The sequence below is a fragment of the Passer domesticus genome, chromosome 1, assembly GCF_036417665.1.
Source record: "Passer domesticus isolate bPasDom1 chromosome 1, bPasDom1.hap1, whole genome shotgun sequence".
NCBI lineage: Eukaryota > Metazoa > Chordata > Aves > Passeriformes > Passeridae > Passer > Passer domesticus.
In genome coordinates this window covers 9974561-9999795 of record NC_087474.1, presented here as the reverse complement: position 1 = coordinate 9999795, position 25235 = coordinate 9974561, and the positions used below count along the sequence as shown (strand labels likewise).

The following is a 25235-nucleotide window of genomic DNA, read 5'->3' as shown; positions in this document are numbered from 1 at the left end:
AAGTCTCCATAGTGTGTTGGAAGGAATTCAGCCTTAAAAAACTATAAATGTTCAGCTAAACAAGCTAGTTATCAAAGGAAATAAAACAAATATATATCTGTTTCTAGTTTTTATGTTAACTTCAACTTTTCCCTATAGATAAATCCTGAGCCAAATATTAACCTAGTATAAGTCAGTATGAGTTCTCATTTTGCTGAATCTGCCCTGGCCTCTAATTCAGTCTGATCACGGCATTGGAAGTAAATGTCTCTGCCATACACTATCTGCAGGATAAACAGAAACTGCAGTTAAAAGCACTTAATATCAGTCCACAAGAGGGATTTCAAATAGTGTTCTTTTTGAGAGAACAATAGCTTTTTGGGCACACCTTAAGGTTTTTCCAAAAATCCTATCAAAAACTGGTAGAATTACAAGCCATGGTAGTAATTTTTGCCATCTATCACTGAGTTTTCTCTTAAGAATTCTGGTTCAGCCTCCACTGGGGACAGGAAACAAGTGAAGTAGATGATCCCATCCATTAAAGCAGTGCTCATGTCCCTTCTCCCAGGGCAGACTGCCTCCCCATTCCCAGCTGGACCAGTTCAAGCATCCTCTACTCTGCAGTGCTTGGGCACCACTGCTGGGAAGCACAGTCAAGAAAACTACATAGGGTCAGAAACCAGGAGGAATGTGTATTTGGTGTTTGCATGTGCCAGCATGTAATACCTCTAGCTGTGATAAATGCACTGAGGTTCAGTAAGGTGTGCTGGTATGGTAGTCACAGAATGTGCTGAGCTGGAAGGGGTCCATGAGGATCGAGTCCAAATGCAGCTCTGCACAGCACCATCCCCAAGAGTCACATCAAGTGCTTGAGAGCACTGTCCAAACACTTCTGGAACTCTGTCAGGCTGGTGCTGTGACCACGGCCCTGGGTCAGTGCCCAGATACCCTCTGGGGGAAGAACCTTTTTCTAATATCCAACCTAAACCTGCCCTGACACAAGTTCAAGCCATTCCTTCAGGTCCTAAAACCAAACAGACTTACCAAGATGTTTTGACCTGAGAAAATGTATGAAATAGATGTGAATGCATTGACTGAGTACTGATTTTATACATATCTTTTCTTCTGTTTTCTTCTAGAAAAACTAAGCATACTGTCAACCTTCATAGCACCCTTCAAGTACCTGAGCCCTGGCCCGACCACCATGGAGGATGAAGACAATTTAAGTAAGCAGTCTTTTTTCTCTATAGATGAACAATAAAATTCAAAAATAAAATCTCTGCAGTGGAGGAGCAATTGTGGAAAGGAGGTGGTTTTGCAACTCTTGGCTAGTCCTCATGTGAAATCACAGAAGGGATCTGGGAGGGACCCACAAGGATCATCAAGTCCAGTTCCTGGCCCTGCACAGAACCATCAAATTGAGAATTGATTAAACAGGCTCAAATAAACTAGTTATAACCTAAAAATTAACCACTCTTGGCTAATTAGTATTCTCCTGGGCCCTTACACCTCAACCAACTGTCTGAGCCCACAGCTGTACAGCTGGAGGGAAGTCCTGCTGGTTTTGAAGGAGCTGAGAAGTCTTCCAAACACCAGGAAGTCCGAGAGTGGAAGTTAGGAATTAATAACCCTCAGTAAGCCCTTCCATTTGTCACCTAGAAGCAATTGTTGTGTGCTATCCTGCCTGCTTATTGTAACACAACTTGAATCTTTAAAAAAAAAAAAAAAAAGGAGGGAAGCTTTCTGACCCAAATGAGCAATGTTTTAGTATCACCCACCAGACTGGTTTCTTTTCCAGCCAGACACATTCTGCCACGTTGCCCTATTAAAGCCACCTAGTGGGAGGAATTTGGTGTTTTTCTCTTGTTGTTGCTGATCTGCCTTGGTTTGGTCATGGTGCACCACCAAGGGGAAGAGCTGCTGGAGGAGTGAAGAAGCACAGCCTGCTATTTTCTGCTGCTGAGCATCACATGGACATCACACTACTCTGCTGCACAGCAAAGGCAGGCAATTACAGATCTTAGCAAAGGCAAAAAATATCCTGAAAATCCTTCAGAATTGCTCCCAGGAAGGCTGTATTTTCAGGAAGACGGGTGAGAAGTACACACACACACACACACAGAGGAAACATATTATGCACACGATGAGCTTGTGCAGGCACCTCCTGTGTAATAGTTCCCAAATGTGCTACTTAGTTATTTTTAGGTAATGTAGGAAGTTTGTACAAGCCAAACACTGTAACACCATTTTCTTATTGCTGCTGTAATACCAAGACAGCTTCATGCCTGCGTGGGCTGTAAAACAGCTCACATGGACAGGGTAAGCCACTTTTTCTGAAAGAGAAACAGCAAATGTCACTGTTTTCAGGGTCATCCTACCCAGTTCTTCCTTTGGTCAAACATATGCTCCAGTGAAAAGGCAGCTATGTATTTCTTGGTACACAGAAGATGTTTTAGGTGTTACTATTCGAATCTTTAAATATTTTTTTTAAAAATATGAATTAATTTAAATTCATCCATATTTCTCTGTTCACTTGCAGTATAGTGGCCTAAATCCCACTAAAGCCTATAGCACACAGGTACCTCTGGAGTAATTCCATATTTTAAAGAGCTTCAGAGATTTGCTCTGAACAAGTGGAAAAATCTTCTCCTGTGTTAACAATTTAACAGGAGCCCAGGAGAATGCTGGCAAGGCAGAGAAGCAGGTTGCTTATCCCTGTAGTTTTCTGCTCACTGAGCATCCTGTGGGAGCACTGCTTCCCTGACTGTGCTGTATCAATGGGCAGAGTTCCACCAGCTGAAATGGATACAAATCCTGTTTCACATTCCCTTAGGCCTTCTTTACAAAGGGAGCCATGCAGTTTAACTACACCTGCATTTTCAACAGGTGATTATTAGCATACAGACATGATTTTTGTGGTTTATGATCAATGAACTAATACTAGAAAAACCTATCAAAGGCACCATCCAGATTTGGAATGGAATTGTGGGTAAAGTAATCATCTGTCTCTGATGAAGGTTTACTCTTGAACATGGAAGGAAAGGACCACCCTATTCATCCCCAGAAGGCAGTTGTACCTAAGAATGTAAGAAATATGACAGAGGATCAGAAATAGGAGGCCTAGCTCTGTACATGGTCTTCAGCATTTGTTAATGACGCTTTGAGAAAAAGGACATTTAAATGGGGATCTTCCCCTTGGTATATCCTTCTAGCCCCTAGCAAAAATTTACTCTACTAGAGCTTGCACCTGAATCATCATATTTCTTAGGCATCAACAGAACTGTCTAGCCCTCTCCAGAGCCCACTGATACTTCTGATCTCAACAACAGCCAGGAACAAGGAGTGATGTAGAATGCTGTCAAAAAGTGCACCCTTTTATTGCTTCAAACCTGCTGTCTCTAGCACTGGGATTGCATGAAACAGCGAATAATTCTGTTCACTGCTTAAACCTGTCTGCTTTTCATGATGTTACAAGCCTATGCCTGTCCCAGATCTTTAAATGTGCCATCCCCACTTTGCCATGGGATCAAGGCAGATTATCACCAGCCACAGGTACTTTTGAATCCAGGCTGTACCTCTAGCAGGAGCACAAGATTCCTGGGGATCTCATTATGGAGTGCTGCCAGAGGCACAGGCTCAGGACAGCACACACCTCCCCAGTGTCTGCAGAGGGAGCTGATGGTCCCCAACACACTGGTTTCAACCACTGGAAGGACACATTCCAGACTCAGATTCCATGTACTGAGGCATGTCCAGTTATAAGCATGTTGATCAAATTCCTCTTCAGACAACAGGAGGCCCCAAGCTTGTGTTTCCACAGTGTGAGATACAGCCTCACACTGTGAGACAGATAACCCTACCTCTAAGAAAAAAGTGAATATCCCATTTCAGGAGGCAGAACTTCAAGCAATCCCTCACCAAAACTATTTCCTTATTTTTGTTTTTAAAACTGTGTCTTGCTATCATTTGGATTTCTCCAGGGCCTAAATTGTTCTGGCTCTGATTCAGGAAGGCATGTCCTTAGGTCTGTCTCTGCCATGGGCTGCCCACATTTTCTGCAACATGCCATTCTTTGCTAACTTGGGCAGACAGCACCAGAATTTGAGTATCAATCTAAGTCAGGTCATTAGATTATTTGAATAATTCCCCTCATTGTTAAGATCTATAGTAGACATGGATTTCACAGTTATTTGAGATAGATAGGTGGGCAAAGTAGAGCATGTTCATTCTGGAACAGCTAAAGACAATGGCAGTCACCTTTCACAAACTGTTTATCTTCACTTTAAGCAAAGTCCTGTACTTTTTTCACTGGTAATGCTTCTCTCTGCAGTGTGGTGTTACACACTAACAAAATCTAATGACACTGGTTTTAACCACCTGAGCCCTATGAGCCATCAGGGATTATTCAACAGCAATAGAGAAATCATGGCTTACCTAGACTTTTTACATGAAGATTTAAAAACATATAAGTGTGTTTTCATGTGAGAGAGAAAACAGTGATTTCCCTTGTTAGCTTCGAGTTTATCATTCCAAAGTCAAGAAATACAACCTAAAAATCCCAGCAGAAATGTTCCTAGTTCTTGTTGGGGAATCAATAAGTGTATGGAAATGCCATCTGGCTTGCAAGAGGAGGCTGCCCTACATTGCATTTGATGTCAGAGCTGGCCTTGGACAGAGGTACCACGGCTCTGGCTCCTGGGTTCATACCTACTCCTCCCGATTCAAGATTTTTTGCTTTCAAGTATTCCAGGAATTATGGAAGTCAATCCTTCTAACATCTGTAGTCAATGTGATACAGAAGAAGAGCAAAAATAAGAAATCCATGTTTACTAAACATTTCTAAAGACAGTAACTGCCTGTCTCAGAGCTATCAGTGGAATCAGGAGTTGGCTATAATGCAGATACTGAAAATTCTTTCTTTTAATATCACAACTTTTCAATAATGTGGTGTCTATTGTAATTCAATAGTAAAGATGCCAGTGAAAATGAAGCTGCCACCTACACCTCTCCTTTCCCATCCTCCCTAGAAGTTGGCTTGGTAGCAGAATAACCTTCAACAGGAACAATATTGTCTCTTCAAATGTAGCGTGGAGTATTGGATGGTTAGTTCTGCAGAGCCCTTAAGACCCAGAGACATAGTCAGTGTCATTATTAGTGATGCATTATAGCTCTGAAATGCTCTTGATGATGCAAACTCTCTAGGTTAACTCTACTGTGCATAATGACCAAAAGGAGAAAAACATGAAAGAGCAGTCAGAATATTGAGGAATAGTGCATAAATAAATATATTTCACTAACTGCTTTCCTTTCTCCCAGTCAATTACTGAAGAAAATACAAGATCACAATGTCTCCTGTTGCCTGTGAAACTGCAAAAATCAATTAATCAAGTTACCCGGGGAGATATTACAGTGAAAAGCTGCAGGAATTCTTTAGAAATCTTACTAAATAAATTAGAAACTATTGCCAAAAAACTATATTTTCCTTCCTCCTTTTTTTTTTTTAACTCCATCCCCTTTCAATGTTATTATTCTCCAACCTTTCATCATGGAAGAGTCGCCATAATTTATGATCTTTTTTTTTTTCCCAAATGTAAAGAATCTATTTGGGAAAGTCAAGAACAAAGACATTATGAGAAATAACAAGACTGAAAATGATCCACAGTTTTGCATTTTCCCTGTGTGTATCCTCTGACTTGCCCCTTTCCTTTTAGCGCTCTTCATTTCTAAAATTGCTTGTGATTGTTCTATTACAGCTGCTTACAGTATTTATCTTGTGTAGTTTGGTGTCATTTGCCTGCTTTGTCTGATTTTCACAATAGAATTACATGTGCCACCATTAGAGAGGTAATCTTATGTCTGCTACACAGAGGTCTCATAAAAGACACATTTCAAAGACTTCCTATTTCAAAGATACCTGAAAGTATAAAGTAATTTCACATTTCCTGGCAGCTGCCAGGGATCACACAAGTCCATCAGGCTCACAGACCTTCTGAGGCACTCACTGAGTTTAGGCTGCCTCTGCTTTACAGGCAATGATGACTCTTGGCTGCTGCAGCTCCTACTGAGATCTGGCCAGAACTGAGCTCTTTCCTGGTGTTTCAGGACCAGGTGCTCTAAAATCTGGTTGGCTGTAAGGATACTTGCACAGATTTTCTTCCTTGTGACAAGGCTAAAACACACCATAAATAGAGGCATGGCATTACTGTGCATGCCCAACTTCATCCACACATCCTTTGTGCTTCATCTCTGGAATTTTTACGCTTGCATCTCTGCATTTTTCATCACTTCATCAAGACAAACTCTCTGTGAGCCAAAACATGGACTAAACAATTTTATAGACACAATTCAAGACAAATAAGTAATGTTTATTTTGTTGTTTTAGTTAACCATTGTTTTATTGAGGGTGATTAAGGTAAGACATTAAGGTCACACATTCATGTTCACAAATCCGCAGTTCTTTGACCATGAAAGAAAAACCAGATGGAATAAGACAATATGAATGATAAACACAAATAGCCTCTTGAGTTTTCCTATTCAGTGGTGCATAATCAATACAAATTCTTTTCAAAGCTGAATATTGTGTGAAACAGGAGCTATCTTTCTTTTCATGCTTCTTGACTACAGTATCATTATGTACCATAATTGGCTCTGTAAAAACCTATTAGGTTAAGATGAGAGAGGAGGTGTGAAATACAGAACCAAACCTGTTTCCTGCTAAAAAAATATGTCTGCGTCAAAATATTTTGCCGTTACATTAAAAATACACATAACTAAAGAGATATCTTCTGAGTGAGATGAAAACATGAGACAGGGTCATGACGGAAAATGGCCAGAGACACTGCCAAGCTGGATAGAGGAAGTTAAAGCTGATAGTGTCTTTCCCTTCAGAGCAGAGTCTCTATAAATAGAGTTGTGAACTCAATGAGAATACAGCACATTATCCTTGTGCCTTAGTTATCATGATCTTTTAAATGTCTTATTTCCAGAGAGGTTTGGTTAAAGATGTCATATGTTATACAGCTGAATACCATATGATGAAACTTTTCTTTTTCTATTATGTAGGTCTTTTGCTTTTCTTTCCTTCCTCACCTGTCTTCATTCTGTCCCCTTAGCTTCAGAAAGTAAAAATTAACTAGTCACTAAAACCTGAATTTATCATGTTCTGCCTCAGCAAAGCACTGCAGGAGAGAGCTCATTGGTGATAACTCCGGTGAGACACAGACCCAGGCTGGAAGCTCAGTGTGTGCTGCAGAGTTTTCAGGAGAGGGAGCCTAAAGACGCAGTTCTGCAAACGGGCCCCCACACATGGCTTTTGTGCCATGATTATTACTCCTGTTTAAGCAGTGGCCCTCTTTCTGTGGAACAACTTGCATGAGTGCAGACTTAGTGCTCTGATGGGAAAAAGTCTTTTGATATTAAATACAAGTGTAACATTTCAGGATAAAAAGGAAGTTTTTAATCATGATGGCTGGTTCCACATGATCTCCACAGGCTCCTGTGCTTCTGTTTGGCCCAGCCTAACACTGGGGTGCAGCACAGACATAGTGCTCCAACAGGAGTTTCTCAGAGCTTAGCCAGAAGCTCACCCCTTACATACTTACCAACTTATATTATCAGATTGGATAGAAAACCAAACATAGCCATGCCCCTACAGAAAGTGGGAGGACCATTCTCTGTCCCCTAAGGACCACAGGGACCTTCTCTGTGCATGGGACTGACACAGTCTGTGCAGGTGGCATAAAAACAATAACAAGCCAAACCTGGGAAAGGCTCCATGCCCAGCAGTGTCTGGAGTAAAGCAGGCAGCTGCACAGTGCTCTGTGCAGGAAAGGGATCAGGTGCATCTCTCCTGGGATGGGTTGCCTTGTAGGTTGGTTACACCCATATTTACTTCCTCCCTTTGTCTCTGTCCCAAGGAATGCACAGGAGGACTGAAAGATGTGTCAGAGATGCAAGACATTGAAACAAACTCATCAGAAATTACAGAAATTTTATAGGATGGTTATTTAGCCAGCAGCACATCTTGTGTCTCATTCAGGACATCAGTGGGATGACTCTCCTTTCTCAGCCGTGCCTCTGCTGTGGCATAGAGCACTCGCTGCTGTGCAGCACATTGCACAGGCGTGGTCCAGAGCAGGGGGGATTCATTGGTTCAACAACAGAGAGCTCCCTCTCCATAGCTCCCCACTGGCATTTCATTCCCTTCCTGGCACTCCTGGCAGTCACTCTCTCTCTCTCCTGTTGCTTTTCTTTGACACAGATCATCCTTTACATCAGTAATTGCTCCCATCATGATGTTCTGGCTTCTCCTGGTCTCATTGGGATTTATCTACAACTTTTGCAATATTAGTTGTTGCTGATGCAGAAACTAAGAGTATCTGCAATTGAGTTTGACAGAAGGGCACTCACTTACTAAACTGGGATTTGAGTCCAGACCAAATTGTTTCAAATGCTATGATGGTCTGTCAGATCATTTCCTGGTCTGGATTCATTAGGTTGACAATGCAAGAGGCTATGGTGTGAGCAGAGACAGTCAATGGTGTGAGCAGAGACAGTCTATTCATCGCAAATAGATTATTCAATGCATTGGCCCATTTTTCTGTTTGTGAATCACTTCTGATTTCTAATAATGTGTTCATAAGCATTCACCCACATGGATTACAGAACATTGTCATCCTAAGGGAATTTTGCAAACTATTTACATTTTACTAACAATTATCAAGCAGTTCATTTAAGTCACATGGTATCCATTATGCTTCATCTTTGAATGATGTCATCTTTTCTTAAAACAGAAGGTTAATGACTAATAGAAGCAGACCTTTAGGGACAAGTAAACATTCAGAACATGCGAAAAAACTGTGCTAGAAATAATAAACCAACCATTATACAGATATTTAAGGAACACTCATAGAAAGGGCTTAGCAACTATTTCTTTTTTTATCTTTTCTGGCTATTCTGACAGCCCTAGGCATAATGTCAGCTACGATGATGACAATTGTAATGCGAGTTGTTTCCTTTCTTTACTGACAGGTACCAGCAGTGCAGAAGTAAAGGAAAATCGAAACATTGGCAACCTGGAGGATCATCCAATAGCATCTACTGATAGGGCAAGAGGGGGAACAACTAGCAGTAAGAGGAAAAGACCCTTAGAGGAAGGCAATAATGGCCATTTCTGCAAACTTCAGCTTATCTGGAAGAAAGTTTCATGGTCAGTGACGCCAAAGAACGCTCTGGTTCAGCTACACGAACTCAAACCAGGATTACAATATAAAATGGTGTCCCAAACAGGTCCAGTGCATGCTCCAGTCTTTGCTGTTGCTGTGGAGGTAAACGGACTTACATTTGAAGGCACAGGCCCCACAAAAAAGAAAGCCAAAATGCGGGCCGCAGAGCTAGCTCTGAAGTCATTCGTTCAGTTCCCCAACGCCTGCCAAGCCCACTTTGCCATGGGAAACTGCATCAGCCCATCCACGGACTTCACTTCCGACCAGGCAGACTTCCCAGACACTCTGTTCAAGGAGTTCGAACCATCCACACACAGCGAGGACTTCTCGGTCTACAAGCCCGTCAACAACGAGCTGCTCTCCACCGCCTACCGGCACGGGCGGCTGCTGTGCCACACGCTGGACCTGGTGGGCCACGCCAAGCCGGGCAAGCACAGGCTGGCCAAGGCGGAGAGCGAGAAGAACCCAGTGGTGCTGCTCAACGAGCTGCGCTCCGGCCTGCGCTACGTCTGCCTCTCGGAGACGGTGGAGAAGCAGCACATCAAGAGCTTTGTGATGGCCGTGCGAGTGGACGGCAGAACGTTTGAAGGCTCAGGACGCAGCAAGAAGCTGGCCAAGGGGCAAGCGGCTCAGGCGGCCTTGCAGGCCCTCTTTAACATTCGTCTGCCCAGCCACATTCCCAGCAGGAGTAAATGTCACCATTTGCCACAGGTGAGAGCTCCTGGGTAGCTGCCACCACCTTGGAGGAACTCTTTTGATGAGTGGGATTGGTATTGTGTAGCTGATGTTGGTGTACCCAGTGTTTCTTCTCATGTTACAGCAGGTGTCGTGCCACAAAACAACCCTTTTCCCATAGAAAACCCACAGGCAAAAGCTTGGAAATAGTATCCTGAAATCACTGGGTACAATTTGAAACTCATTCCATGGAAGGAATAGAGGAGAGGAATATAATATAAGGGGAAATAAAATATAAGGGGAAATATCAACATTTCACTTTGCTACAGACAGCAATAATATTGACACAGGCAGAAAACTCAGGTAATTCTGTGGTACTGCATCTTTCTTAACAGAGAGGAGCCCATATATAAAGGGATGCTCCTTCTCCTCCTTTTAGATTTAATTTTTGATGAGGACCATGCTACTCAGAGGAGACATCAGTGATAAGGAATGTGCCTGTGTCAGAGAAATTCTGCCACTGAAAAAGTTAAGAAATTTTGTTTCTTATAGTCTTACTATTGGGGGTTATTTTTTTGTTTAGTTGGTTTGATTTCAGGGCTTGGGTGTTTTTGTTCTGTTTTTTGTGTTTTTGTTTTCACATATGCTTCCAACAGTACAAGATATACTGAAAGTTTTGAAGCTTTCCTGAAACAAATGTAGAGATTACTGCTGTATTCATATAGAAAATAGAGATCTGAGGTGCATGCTTAGCACATGAAAATTTTGTAATTGGTCATACACCAAAGGCCATCTAAGCATCACTCAGACTCGTGTCAATTTTCTAAGTTCACATTAAGTTAGGATTTGCAGACACTGGGAAACATTACATGGGTTCAAGTAATTTATGGATTTGTTTGTGCTACCAGAAAAGGTTTGATTCATCAGCACCAGGAGGTGATCTACAGCTCCAAAGCTCCCTTTATGAAGGGAGCTGTTAATGTCCAGGATTTAATGCAAAGCACTAGGAGCACTAAGAGTCATTCAGCTGTTGGCTTGCTGTGAGACCCTAGGCAAGTCATTTAAATTCAATATGCCTGTAATAAAAATGAGCATATTATATAAAAGAACACTTCAAGATCCTTAACTAGTGTGTAAATGCAAATTATGAGTAGCAATTCTCATTAACATTAGTAAAGATGGTCATTATATGTTCAAGGAGTTTGATAGGGGATTAATCCTCTAGGTAACATGATTGCCTGCAGGACCCAGGAATTATAGAAGTTTCCTTTCTATGTTTCCAAAAAGAAAACATGTTAAATTTGAAAAATTCTAAAATACACCACAATCCTCCACTTTTCTTTTAATTCCAGCTTGCAAACTCCATGAACCAGTGGGGTAATATCATAGTTCAATAATAACAGTGATCTTCTAACAGAGTGCTTTGCAGGCATTTTGGAAACTGTAGCCAACATGTCAGTTTCACCTTTCCAGTGCTCCTTCAAAGTACACACAGTTTTAAATGAGATACCTCTAGTGTTTCCTACCCAAATGAATTCTGGTTATAAGCAATCCTATTCTGGTGGTTGCTTTGCTGCCCCCAGTGAACTTTGCTGGGTGTGTCAGCAGGTAAATACCATGTATTTATTGACCTCTGGTTTGTCATGTTCTGAAACTTCACCACAAGGATCATTGCCTCAGTTCCTGAGCTCTCTGAAATACTCCCTAGTTTCTTGGCGTCACACTCACCTTCTGCCTGAATATCACATTTTACTTCAGTCTCCAGCTGTTCATTAAGAGACATATTCTCCAGTGTATGTTCCCCTTTTTATGGCCTTTTCTCCTTTCTGTAGACTGCTGCCCTCCTTATCTTCTTCTTCTCTTCACTATTCTGGAAGTATAAATGTCAGTGAAAAGGTGTCACTGAACTTTCTCCATCAGTATTTCTTGAGTGGTTATGTATTGTCCAACTAAAAGATTACTTTTAATGCCAGCATTCAGCACATTAATTGAGAGATAAGCCTTAACACTGATTTCTGCTGACCTCCTTACAAGCTGCTCTCATCAACAGATATAGCAGCTGTGACACAAAACCTGAGTTTGTGTTACTCACTAAATCATAATTCAAATTCCACAGAAACCAACAGACTTATTTCCACTGACTTCAGCTTAAGCATTAAATCCAGAAGCATCTTTCCTGTTCTCACTGTGTTATTATGCAGTACCTCATCAAGTGACTGACTTTGCTCACTGCCTCACAGAAAAAGGAGCAACTACTGTCCTATGTAACTATTCATTCTTTTTATGTATTTAATTGTATTTGTTAGAATAGCAAATAGCTAACTCATTGGTAGTGAGAACAGGTAAATGATCAGCTGTAAGAGTTTCGGCATATTTTGACTATTTTGTAAAATCCAGGAGTGTGGTTTTCTCTGTTTGTGCTTTCAGAGAGTATTCCCATTTTGCATGTCTCTGCTCCTGTTTGCCTTGCAGTTATCAGTGGTGTTGGTGTTAGGGGGCCACAATTTGGCTTTTTATGATGGGAAATAGCCAAAAGTCATACAACCTGTAGTCCATTTGTCCCGAAATTTTGGATTTCACAGCATCCAAGTTTCAAAACAAATCAGATGTCTTTATGAGCTGGGCATCCAAACCATTGACATTTCTGCCTTGCTCATCAGGGCTCCCAGGGGACCTGGTGTCCCTCAGCCTGGGCCTCAGGTATGCCCTCGGACAGACAGACACTTCCCCTTGCTGACTAAGGGAGATTCAATGTAAAATGTGAAAAGAGGCACAATAAGAGGAGCTACCTAAAGGAGGGCATAGCCAGGTGGGGGTTGGCCTTTTCTCCCAAGCAACCAGTGACAGGACAAGAGGACATGGTCTCGAGCTGTGCCAGGGTGGTTCCAGCTGGACATCAGGAAGAATTCCTTCCCTGACAGAGTTGTTAAGCATTGGAATGGACTGCTGAGGGAGGTGGTGGAGTCATCAACCCTGGAAGTGTTCAAGAAACAATTGGATGTGGCACTTAGTTATGTGTTTTAGTTGGCATGGTGATGGTCAGTGAAAGGTTGGACTTGATGATCTGATCTGGTAGAAATTCATCCACACACTCCCAGGCTTTCCAAGTGCAGTGTGTTCAGTTCAGGAGATCAATGTGGTCCTCAGCTGCATCTGACCAACTTGCAATTCTTTTTATAATCTTGTAGTTCTTCTAACCTGTTTTAGTCTAAATGGCATTCTTACTGCTGTAGAGCAATAACATTAATTAATACTGCCATAACAAATTAATAAAAGAGGGGAGCTTGGATTTCAAATGAATCTAAATTAGAAAAGAATAGGTGTGAAAATCACATTCACTCTGCTTTGAAATGGCTTAACACTGCTGCTGCTCATTCACATCCAGAGCCTCCAGAGCAGTGGCTGTCTATTTATTTTAACAAAACCTCATTGTGTTTTGTGTGTGTATCATCAAAAAGGAGCAGGGTTTCTCTCTTTGGCAAATACAGCTAACCTTTTGGATCCAGTTAAATCCCCTATTTGCCAAAAGCTTCATCTGCAGGCTAAAGCAACCTCAATCCCACATTGCAGTGATTCTTTATTTTGAGCAAGTCAAGGATTCCTGCCAGTTAACTTCAGTGCCACCTTGATGAGACAGTGGAATCATCATGGGAGAGCAACCACCATGTCAGTTAAAGCCACATACCCCACACTTCTCACCCACTCCCCTCCAGAAACCTGTTTCCATGTGTTCCATGTGTTCATTTTCGTGCAGTGTCAGTTGTTCCTGCCTCCTTAACTTTATTTCTCTCACTGTCCTCATTCACCAACTTCCTGACAGCTGTGGCCTCTCTCCTGGGTCACAGCTAAGCCAGGACTGAGGCTGGCAGTGATATATTTGACTCCAGTGTGAAGAGCAGCAGCACACGGAGCAGGCATTGAGCTTTGAGAAGCTGTTCCAACAGGGCTCTGTGAAGAGCTTTGTCTGGTTAACTGAGCAGGTGCATAGCTTTATAAACTTCTCTGTTTTCTCCTGCACAAAGAGAAACAGCTGATAGGTGTGTGTGCAGCTCCTGACAGGAGAATGCTAGAAAGAGAAATGGTGGGGACCAGAGAGAAGCCTTTGCAATGCAAATAACATTTGATTTTCAGCCATCTATTTCTTACTCTGTAGGTGGGGAAAGTTGCTTTTATAATCAGAGCTACAGGCAATCAAGAAATTTATAGGATTAGAGTTTCTTAAGCAAAACAATGGCAAAAGAGCCAATTTAGAGGCACAGCATTAGTTTACTGGATACTGTTATTATCTTGGCTGCTAATTGGATTGTAGTCACTTCTAGGTTCACAGTGAGTAACAAGGACCACCTCCTCACCCTTCATACAAGAGGAACATAAAAGATATTTATTGCCCGAGAGATATTACAGCGTGAGTCTCAGATGAAGAAATTACTTTGGTTTAATGTATATAATCCATGCAAGATCAAACAGAGATGCAGAATGGCTACCTACATGGAATTACAGGAAATAAATTAACAGGGTAGGAAGGACTCTGGTTGCTTGCTCTCACAGCATCAGCACATATATGTAGACACAGTAAGGGGTTTGAACATGAAAAGCAAGCATCACTGCAAAACAACACATAACTTTGCATCAGCTGGGCTCCAATAATCCTGCAGTTCTCTGCTGCAGAAAGAAGGTGGTGTATCCATCTCCACACTCCCTGCCTCTCTCTTTTGCTCCTGAGTTGCTGTACTATGTAACTCTCAGCCACAGATAACTCCAATCCCCAAAAGATTCCCCTGCACTCAGCTTTAAGTCCTATATGACATAGAGCATGCTCAGGGCTTTCAGAGCATTAGGTATGCTAAACAAAACTCTCCTAAATGAGATGTTAAATTCTAAATGTACCACTCACCCAATTAATAATACTTAGAAGAACTGCAATAGTTGTGGTAATTAGTTAATGAATGGTCAGTCTTAATTTACAGAAGTAAAAAAATAATTGTAATATCTTCAAGGAAAAAATATATAAGGCTGAAAGGTATTTTTCTATGTAATTTAAGCTTTTGAGCAATCCAAACCTCTTCTTCCTTAAAAAAGAAAGGAAAATCAAATTTTTCTAATTTTCCCTTATAAAAACTGTAAGGGTCCATGGTGATTACAGTGCATTCAGAGTAGAGTAAATAAGATTTAACTATCTAACTTGGCTGCTGGGTGCTCCTTTAGTTGTTGAAAATACTTTATACCATCCATACATCCTCAGAAACAGCATTTGATTTCTTCCCTTCAGATTGCATATTCAACATGTCTAGTGAGACCCAGCGTGGATTCTGCTGACTTGTGCTGTTTACCTCAATAAACCATCCTTGTCTATCCATGAAGCTGATGGTGTGGATCTGATTTGTGAAGAATTATTATTTGTGCAACTCATTAGGGTGAGACAGTTTGTGCAGAATGATTAGGGCTCCAGCAACCAGCAGACCTAGTTAGTACATGAAAGCTGAATCCCAGTCTGGTGTCATCCAGACATAAAACCTTCTTCTAAACCAGACACTCTCGCAGCTGTCAGAGTTGCTTCTGTTGTTTTCTGGCTTTGTAAGTGAGCTAGGGACACTTCAAAAAGCTCCCGGCAAGCTGGACCTTGTTAAAGCTGCCGCTTAATCTTGGACTTGCATCCCGACTTTGTTTATGATGCTTCATTATTACCTACTAAATACAGCCATGATCGTTCTGCTCTGCTAAATGGAGCTGTAATACAAGTGCCCAGAGTGAATTTTTCTTTGGTTGACTTCCATGAAAAGCCTTTTCCGTTTGAGCTGGAGTGTTAAAGTCCTGCCAAAACCACGTACTTTATCTATTTTTATCTGTATTCACATCTAGGAAGCCTTAATTATTCAAGCAGAATTTTCCTTCTATGTAGAGTACCAGAGGCAAGCTCCTAGCAGTTATTTTATGATGACTACCTCCCTCTTGTGGTCCTTGTGCCAGCCCTGTGGCAGGCAGATCCATCATCGTGTGAGGCGAAAACTAACACAAAATGCCTTTGCACCTTGGCAGGGCTGTGGCTCAAAGCCTCCCAGAGATGCTGCTGAGAATCCCAGTGCCACATGTAGCAGAGGGGGCACACCCTCCCACTGAAAAGGGAACATCTTTGTCCACTTCATTTTTCTCTCAAGCGTTAGCCTTTAAATAGTGAATTTGTGTAGTAGTCATGGAGAAAATCAACATTTCTCCTGCCCCTTTTTCTCAGCTAAAATGTCCACACATAGTTCAGTGTGAAATTATTAGGTACACACACACACATATATAATAGTATGCAGGTCATAAAATTAAGGGGAAAGTATTTAGGGTTTAATCTTAGGACTGCTGAGAAGTAATGGACAGAACAGACTTTGGACTGTTATACTGGATGTAAAATATGATTCATGAGTTTAGACATTTATACAACCACAGAGAAGTGGCTGAAGCTCTTTGAAACAGTAAAATTCTTTGTTGTTCACATAGTGCTCTCTTGATACAGGCATCTTACTAGTGAGTTTGGATTTTTAATGGGAGCAAAACTTTAGAGAATGGGTGTTGTATTTTTTCTTTTTGCAGATACATGATGCATGATGTGAACTTTTGTTAAGAAAAAATATTTTTACAAATTTATAAGAAATAGAAAGGGGAGATAAATACATGTAATCACTGGAAAAGTGGGTAAATTATCCATCTCCATACATCACACTTTATTTAGTGAAAGCAGTCAACATTGTCTAGGTCTCATGATATCCATCAACTTCTTAGACTGTATTCTGAGGCATATAAAATATTAATGAATCCATTAAACTTTTCTCCTCTACCTTTCATTCTGCAATACTATTTTTTAAAACAAATTCATGTTCCTTTTTCAGCCTTCTAGTTTTCTAATTGACAAGTCAGAGTCTACTTCCAAGTGAGCAGTTATTTCCTACTTATCTTCTGATCCAGGGTAGACATTTATATGAAAATACCTAAGCATGATTGCTCTTAACCTACTTGTCATCATGTCTGCTGCAGACACCAGCCCCATAATCAGACCTGAATTCACACAATGGTACCTTAAAATCAGTGCTACAATGAGATGTCATCCAAATGAGCCCATGCTACTGAAGCCATGCTAATTTGCAATTCCTTTTGTGCTGTCTCTTCTTGCTCTCTTTATCCAGTTCATCTTTAAAAACTAAAGGTGGAAAGAGTACATGCTCTGAGAAAATGTAGTCAATTAACAAAATTAATGCAGTTTTGTTTATTCAGAAAAATAATCAAAGCATCCCATGATTTCTAAATTTTCTGTTCCTGTTGAGTGTTCTTCTTACTGAGCTCCTATTTTTGGGCCATCTTCTATGAACTGGGCACTAATGCTCACAGAAATAATTATAATCAACTCCTTTCCCTCTTATGTGGGTCATTGCTTTAATAGGTTAAACACAAGGAACAATGTGTGTCCCCAAGGCCTGGTGGGGAGGGTGGAGACAGCTACACTGCCTCCTTTTCTTGTTTGATAATTAGTTCTTATCCAAATCAACTCTGCCCTGTACTTTTAAGGAATAATCCTCACAGGGATATTGGAGAACAAACTCATTACTCCTGAATGAGACCCCTCTTTTCTTCTACTCTCCTTGAAATACACACAAGTAATTCTAACTCCCAGTGCCTAATAATCCTATGGAGAACAGCTCAGAACAAAGATACTGCTAGGCCTTGGTTGTCCTGTCTTTGCAGAGAAACAGTGTCCAAGAGAGGAGTAGAAATGCTTGTTTAATCCTGACACAACTACACAGAAACCCTCTGCAAACCAAGCCAGGGGCCATCAACATGGAGCAGATGAAAAAAAAAAAAAAAAAAAAAAAAAAAGCAAGCTAGAAAAAAGCAGGGAGAAGTGGTTGGTAAGACAGCAGTCAAGTTTCTTGAAGGCTCATGGTTATGGCAGCAATGAGGGGCAGATGTGCTGATTGATGAGCACTACAGGACACAAATCAGAGACACACAGAAGTTTTTGTGTCCGAGTATCAGCAATTTGCACGAAAAAAGAAACATATCACATTGCTGTTAAAACTGTTGTCTGAGCCAAAAGTTAGCAGGCACTGCTTGGAAAGCAGCATGAAAAGAGTGTCCAATATTAATATTTATAGCAGCTCATAACACAATCACATGGAGAGAAGAGGAATTATCCATGAGGGTCACCAGTCTGGAAAACACCTTCACAGATGCTAAAGGCAGTTATCAGCTCTTACCAAAAAAAAAAAAAAAAAAAAAAAAAAAAAAAAAAAGCGCCATTTCTATGGATCCTATGGATTACTGAGCCTGCAACTCTGCCCAAGGGTTTGAGGGTTTGGCTATTCCCAGCAAGGAGTGACAACACATTAAAACACTGTCATATTTTGCTGCCTTTTGTGGCATTGCATGTTGTCCCTTCAGTGCTCAATTCAATCCAATCAGGATTTTTTCCTGTATGGATTTACATGGACATTACCAGAACAGGAGCGTGAGTTGCTGACACAAAAATACCTCCATCTGTTCTCTGCCTGACTTCTTCAAAGATGCACCTTCAGTGCTGCAGCAAATTCCTGCTGAACATAATTCATGGCTCTCTGATGGTTTGGGCATAGCCTAAACGATCAGCATTTACTCTGGCAAGTATCTCAGCATGTCTGGAGGAGTCTGTGGACTGTACTTCCCTTCTACCTGGTGCTGGCTATTAATTAGATAAGAGCATCAAAACATCTTAAAATTTATAATTTTTTTGCTAAATAAGCTATTTTACTCAAACTCAAAAAAACCCAAAATCTACAAACAAAGCCACAAAGTACTACCGTATGAACTGTCAAGATTATTTTCCCTTCCTTTTTTTTTTTTTCTTTATTTAAATGTATGATATTTTTTGTCACAATCATAATACTACTGATAGGAGATGTTCTCTGCTTTTTCAGGGCAAAAGCCTTCAGCTGCATATTTTATATTTTGACTTTGAGAGACATCAAAGTACAAGAGGAATAGGCTACTGCAGTCACCATGCTCTGGAGAACACTGATGGGAAGAAATTAATAACATTCCCCAAAACACTGACAAGCTACAGTGCATAGATTTTTATTTTAAATCCTAGATTCATGGAAAAAAAAGTAACATGACTTTCAAATTTGAAAGCCTTTGATATAGATATTTTGAAATTTTTCCCCTTATGAATAGGCAGGAGCCTACATTTATATCTTTGCCTGCATCTCTTCTTGGACATTTGTGAACTTAGAGAGATCTTAAGCCCTCCTCTCTCCAAAAGAAAAAAAAAAGTTTTAAAAATAGCATTCTCCTTTATATAACAAAAATCAATCAAGCAAGCCAAACGAGATAGTCTTTACAGGCAGACTAACATCCTTGGCATGTAACAAAGCTAAAATCTGGGAGATATCTGAGCAAAGCTGCCCTGTGGCAGACCAGGAGCAACTTGTGCAAATCCAAGGGATCTGTTGGGGAGCCCTTGATAACAAGAGGTCACCACCAGATAAACCAGCCAGTGAGGCTGAACTGAGCAGGGGGAGAGAAAGAAACTTTGCAAAGACAAGCTGGAGGGGGAAAAATAAATCAAAAAAATTAAAAAAGCTTCCAGGCTGCCTTTGACAGAAATTGATCCAAACAAACAAAACACTCCTATTGTAGTGGTTAGCAGCAGTTGGGTTTTTCTCCTCCCTTTCAAAACATGAGATGTCAGCAGAGGGATCAGCACAGGTCACTTGCCTCTGCCAGGCTGTGGCATCCCCTGTGCAGGAGCAGGGCTGCTCCCAGCTGCAGATATGAGGGCACTTGCTGGAGTCAGGAATAGAAGCCTGTAATACAGAAATTACTCCCTTGAGGACCTGGGAGCAGTTTTTATGGAGTGAGGGGTGGAATTGAGCCCCTTGGTGAAAATCAAGCAAAAACCACAAGTGTGGGAAGGAAATTGTTGGAGCTACAGCACAGTCTTGAAGTGAAATCCTTGCAAAGGCATGCATAGGGAAATTCTTTGACAGTAATTTGAGCTGTGTTTTGCTACCTATGCCATATACTGTATTTTGGGAGCTTATTTTTTGCACATATACCTGCTACCATAACAAATATTAAAAGTCCTTTTTGTGGTTGGGAGATTATGGTGAATAACTGAACCAACATAAACTAAATTTTCTCTGAAATACATAGGCATGAAGCCACAAAACAATGTGGGCAGATAATACCTTTATTCCATATTCCCACAGGCATAAACCAGAGCAGAATTTGAACCTGTGGATTTATAGCAAATAAAACTTACACTGAAATATGTTGCAGCTGTTTCTCATTCCATCCTGCAGCTGATAAATAGCTAATCTCCAGTTCAGGCCTCTCTATTTAAATAAGCACACTAAAAAGTTGAGCTATCTCTGACTGAACTGCTTCAGCTGAATATCCTTAGCTCACTGCTTCTGGCCTCTATTAAATGCAATTCAGATAAATTCTGGTTTCTACTAGTATTTGTTTCTCTCTTGACACAGTTGGTATCAGGTCCTGCTTAAAGCTTTCAGACTGGAAGAAAAATCTGAAAAAAATACATTATTTAGTAAGCACAACTAAGCATCACTAATACTAGGAGGACAAAGGATTTCTTCTGAACAAATTGCTCTCCACGGGCAGCCTCACCCCCGCCATTAAAACTGATGATTTTGCAGAGCTGTGACTGGAGAGGGATACATCTTTCCCTGAAGCACAGCTGACAAGCAGGAGCTGTCAGACACCCTCCACTTGCTGCATATTCTGCCTGCCTGCTCCTGTGCTGCAGAGCTGCCTCTCTCCCTGCTGTCAGGCAGCAATCCGGCTGCAGGCAGGGAGGGGCAGCTCTGCCCTGCCAGGCAAAGGCTCACAGTGTCTCCCAAAGTACTTATCCTTATTTCCCTTCCCACCTCTGGCTGCCCCGTTGCTGGTTTCCATTTCTGACACTCCCTTTATCTCCTCTCTCCCAGCACACCTCGTCCAGGCAGGCTGGAGCTGCAAGGAGGCAGCTGTGAGAACAATTCACTGTGATTTCAGGTTAAATGTCAGCTGCCCCGTCCTTGTGATAATGGCTGGCATTAGAGCACATTAACACAATTGCACTTGCTGCAAATTAACAGCAGCAAGATCGGTGCAGAGGCACAATATCAAGTGCAATAATAATACACATGTATGGAAAGCAACATGATCACTACCTAATTAATTAATAACCGGTTACTGATTAAAAGGGGAGCATTTGGAGCTAAATGTGTCCTTGACAACACTAACAGGATTGGTTTAGCACTGATTGTATTTTCTAATAAGACACATAAGTGCAAATAATTGCTTCCACTATATCATGGAATTAGTTCCATGACAGTTCAGCTGATTACTTCAAGGTTTTATCTGTGTTTTGTAGCTGCAAGATCAGCTACCATTTTGCACCCTACCAGCTGGTAGTGAAACACTCTTCTGTTTACATGTATTGCATGTACTGTAGCAGGAGAAGCAGAATCAATACTGTAGATAAATACAGTACCTGCATCACAAAGGTTACCACGCTCGGAAAATAGCTGATGAAAACTTGAGGTAATGAGCTGAAACATCCTGCAAGTAATTCCTAGCAGCACTAAAAACAATAATATAACTTTGCCTGACATGGGTAATCCTCCACAGACTGAGGGAAGCATAATTTTTTCTGGAAGGGAGTTTTGTGGTCCACTGAGGGTTTGAGTGAGATATGGGATATACCTTACAAGTAAGGAGTGGCTCGTAACTCAGGAGAGGTGGAACCTAAATGAAGTCACAGAGGTCATTCTTATTTTATCACTAGGAAAAATGTGCCCTGTATATCACAGCTTTTTCACACATTCAGTTAGTGGGATAATTCTAAGCACAACAAAATATTCTTTTTTTTTTCATCTTGTATTTCATGAACAAATAAACAGAACTAAACACTAAATAACTAAACACAATTGCAGAGGGACCATTTGCTATGCAAGTCCAAAGCTAGGCTTTTTTATGTGAGTTTAATGAAGTACCTAGGAACTCTGTGGTTTGTTTAGGGCATGGAGCTATCAGCTAAATATTTTTGCACATTTTTCCATACATTTTTTGCAGCAACTGCAGTGTAGAATCTAGAAGGGTCAATGAAGCAGTCAGAGAAGTTTGCCCATCCTTTTATCTCCCTTCATGATAGCAACCATTCATGTGATGTGAATATTCTGCAAAAGAGATTTCTGTGCATGTTTTCAGGCTACTTTCCAAATTAGTTTTCTGTGATCAGCTTTCTGCTGCTCTTAGCAATCCTTGAGACTGTTCAACTAAATTTGATAGCATAAGATATCTCAAGGCATTCATTCATCTATACGGTTTAAAAATAGGGACTTTGAAGCAGCAAGAGTGACCCAAACTTGTCCTGAACAGGGAACAATGCACTCACAAAAACAGTGCATCTTTTATTTGTACCTGTGTAGGTAACCCAAAAGTGATCATCAGAGTTTAAATGTATTGTAGTAACAGCTGTGAGCAATTTCACTGTTTCTCAGTGCAGTGAGTTGCCAGTTCAAAAGACTGTCAGTAATCATAACAAAGCTATTTCTCCTTTTCTCAGAGAGTAAGATAAACTCAGACATAGAATGGTTACATTATCCTTTTTTTCTAACATATCTAGTTCTGATTGCTGACAAGCTTTATTAGCAAGAAGCAGAAAGGTTGAGAAATGGTTGATTAGAGGTTCAGCTGTAAACTGGAAATATCCTTAGTCAGATGTTCGTTGAGGAGTCTGCTGTGGTACATTTATTACAGGATAGATGGGGCAGGTGTTAAAATCCATATTTAGGAAAATTGAAGCCAATCAATGTTGACACTGGATTAAACAGGAGTACTTGTTGCATTTGGCAGCTGGGAAGGGGGTTGCAGTTTGTTAGGGAAAGGGAGAAGTCCCCAATGCATCCGTGGGGGTTATGAGGTTATCTCATGATACATGGGGTTATGAGCCATGTATCATGAGATGAATGAACCAGTGTTAGGAGGAAACTGAGCGGGAGTCTGCTTTTTGCCTGGGATAGACTTAATTTTCTTCATAGCAGCTTTCATGGTGCTGTGTTTTGAATTTGTGAGCAAAACAGTAAAATATCAATGTCTTACCCGTGGCTGGGCAGGACTTACACAGCACAAGGCTTCCCTGCTTCTCACCCCACCCTACCAGCAAAAATGCAGGGGGTGCACGAGAAATTGGAAGGGGACACAGCCAGGTCAGCTGACCCCCACTAACCTAAGGGGTATCCCACACTGTGTAACATCATGCTCAGCAATACAGCCTGGAGAAGGAGGAAAGGGGAAAACTCAAGAGTTAAGGCATTAATATTAGACCAAATAAACCTTCTTCAACTCAGACTGTGAATTTTCTTACTTTTACCCTTGTGATTCTCTTCCATATCCATTTGGGAGGGAGAGTAAACCCATAGCAGTAGCACAGGGACACAACTATGGGAGGAATATAGAGCCACCATTTATAAATCTGCATTGACATGCTGGCTTTCACTGAGGCTAGTGGAAAAATTTTGTTTGGTACAGGTTCCATGTTATAAAACCACACTTTGGGAATATTTGTACAAGAAAATGATGAGGTAGTGTAACTTAAAACCCACATTGATGGCTGTTCTTAGAAAGCTTCTTGGTTTCCATTCAAACCTTGAGAAGCTAATCAATAAAGCATAATTATCTCCTCTGTTTATAGGGTGATGTTGGTTCTCAGTTTGAATTGAGAACTATTGAAAGGACATATGAGGAAGACCTGAATGTATGTGTCAGGATCAATTCAGAGTTTAAATTGCCTATAATGGCTTTTTAATGTCAATGCAGATATCTCTGAGTAGCCTAAAGAGAAGGTGACCAAAAAAGTAACTGGCTGTGTCACCAGCTAATTTTGCTGTTTTTAATTTAAAGGGATATTGTCAATAAGAAACCTAGGCACAGAGCTTAGTATAGGTCTAAATATAGCACTTTGCATCTTGGTGATGCAGCCTGTGATTGTTTTATTATTTTTGGCATTCTCTCTGATTGCTATTGGAAGATTCAAATTATAAAAAAAAAAAAAAAGAAAAATAATGATCACTAATTACACTAATTATGGAATTTGTTGAAAGTAGGAGGTGGGTTATAAAAGGTTTTTTTAGATGGGATCACAGAACAGCTGAGGTTGGAAGGAATCTCTGGAGATCATCTAGCCCAGTGCCTGCCCAAGCAGGACCAGGTACAGTGGTTGTCCAGGCTCATGTCCACCTGTGGTTTTGAATATGACAACAGATGGAGGATCCACAACTTCTCTGTGTAGCCTTCTTGCAGTCAAATTGAATGTAAGGTATTTATTTGTGCCCACTGCCTCTCATCCTGTCCCTGGGCGCTACCAAGAAGAGTCTGGCCCTTCATTCCCTCCCATCAGGTATTTCTATACATTAATGATATCCCACTGAGCCTTCTCTTCTCCAGGCTGGACAATCCATCTCTTGCAGCCTCTCCTCCTATGAGAGATGCTCCAGTCTCTTGATCATGGCCCTTTGTCAGACTCAGTCCAGTATGTCCATCTCTCCCCTTTACTGGGAGGCCCAGCAGCAGCCCCAGCACTCCCAGTGTGCCTCACCAATGCCGAGCAGAGGGAAGGATCATCTCCCTCCATCTGCTGGCTTGTTCTAATACAGCTCAGGAGGCTGTTTGCCTTCTTTGTCATGAAGTCACACTGGACCAGGACCCCAAGGTTCTTCTCAGCAAATCTGCTCTTCATCTGGTCAGCCCCCAGCCCATCTGGGTACCTGGGGCTGTTCCGCATGTGCAGGACTTGACACACCTCCTTGAGTAATTCATGAGGTCCTTGTCAGCCCATATATCCAGCCTGTTGAGCCTCCATCCCTCTGGATGGCAGCATGGCCCTCTGATGTATCAGCCACTCCTCCCAAAGCTGGGAGGCCACTCCTCCCAAACTTGCTGAGGGTACACTGCCCCATCATGACTTATGAAGATGTTAATAGCACAGTACCTAGTGTTGACCCCTAGGTACACCATTAGTGACATGCCTACAAGTGGACTTTGTGGCACTGTTCCTACCCCTCTGGTCCCAGGCCTTCAGGCAATTTTCAGTCCAATTCACTGCCCACTAACCACCTAACCAATACATTGTCAGCTTGTGCATTATGGTGCTGTGGGAGATGGTGTCAAAGGCTTTAACAAAGCCAAGGCAAGCAACATCCACTACTCTCCCCTCATCCACCAAGCCAGTCACTTCATCATAGAAGGCTATCAGGGTCTCTCATGCTCAGTTTCCCCTTTATAAATCAATATATACTGTTCCTCAGTCTTCTTCTTGTCCTTTGTGTTTGGAGAAACTTT

At 41.3% G+C, this 25235-nt stretch overlaps 1 protein-coding gene and 1 long non-coding RNA gene across 3 annotated transcripts in view; one reads left to right on the top strand and one right to left on the bottom strand.

Moving 5' to 3' along the window:
- Positions 1–25235, top strand: part of ADARB2 (adenosine deaminase RNA specific B2 (inactive)) — a 304122-nt gene that overhangs the window by 195780 nt on the left and 83107 nt on the right. For both annotated transcript variants that reach the window (XM_064390598.1, XM_064390666.1), the window contains exons 2-3: positions 1119–1205; positions 9010–9914. In XM_064390598.1, the coding sequence (XP_064246668.1) occupies positions 1119–1205; positions 9010–9914 (992 nt within the window). The remainder of the gene's footprint in view (positions 1–1118; positions 1206–9009; positions 9915–25235) is intronic.
- LOC135281904 (uncharacterized) overlaps positions 11320–25235 on the bottom strand; it is a 31387-nt gene continuing 17471 nt past the window's right edge. The window contains exon 5 of the long non-coding RNA XR_010348346.1: positions 11320–11748. This is a non-coding gene — a long non-coding RNA (uncharacterized LOC135281904). The remainder of the gene's footprint in view (positions 11749–25235) is intronic.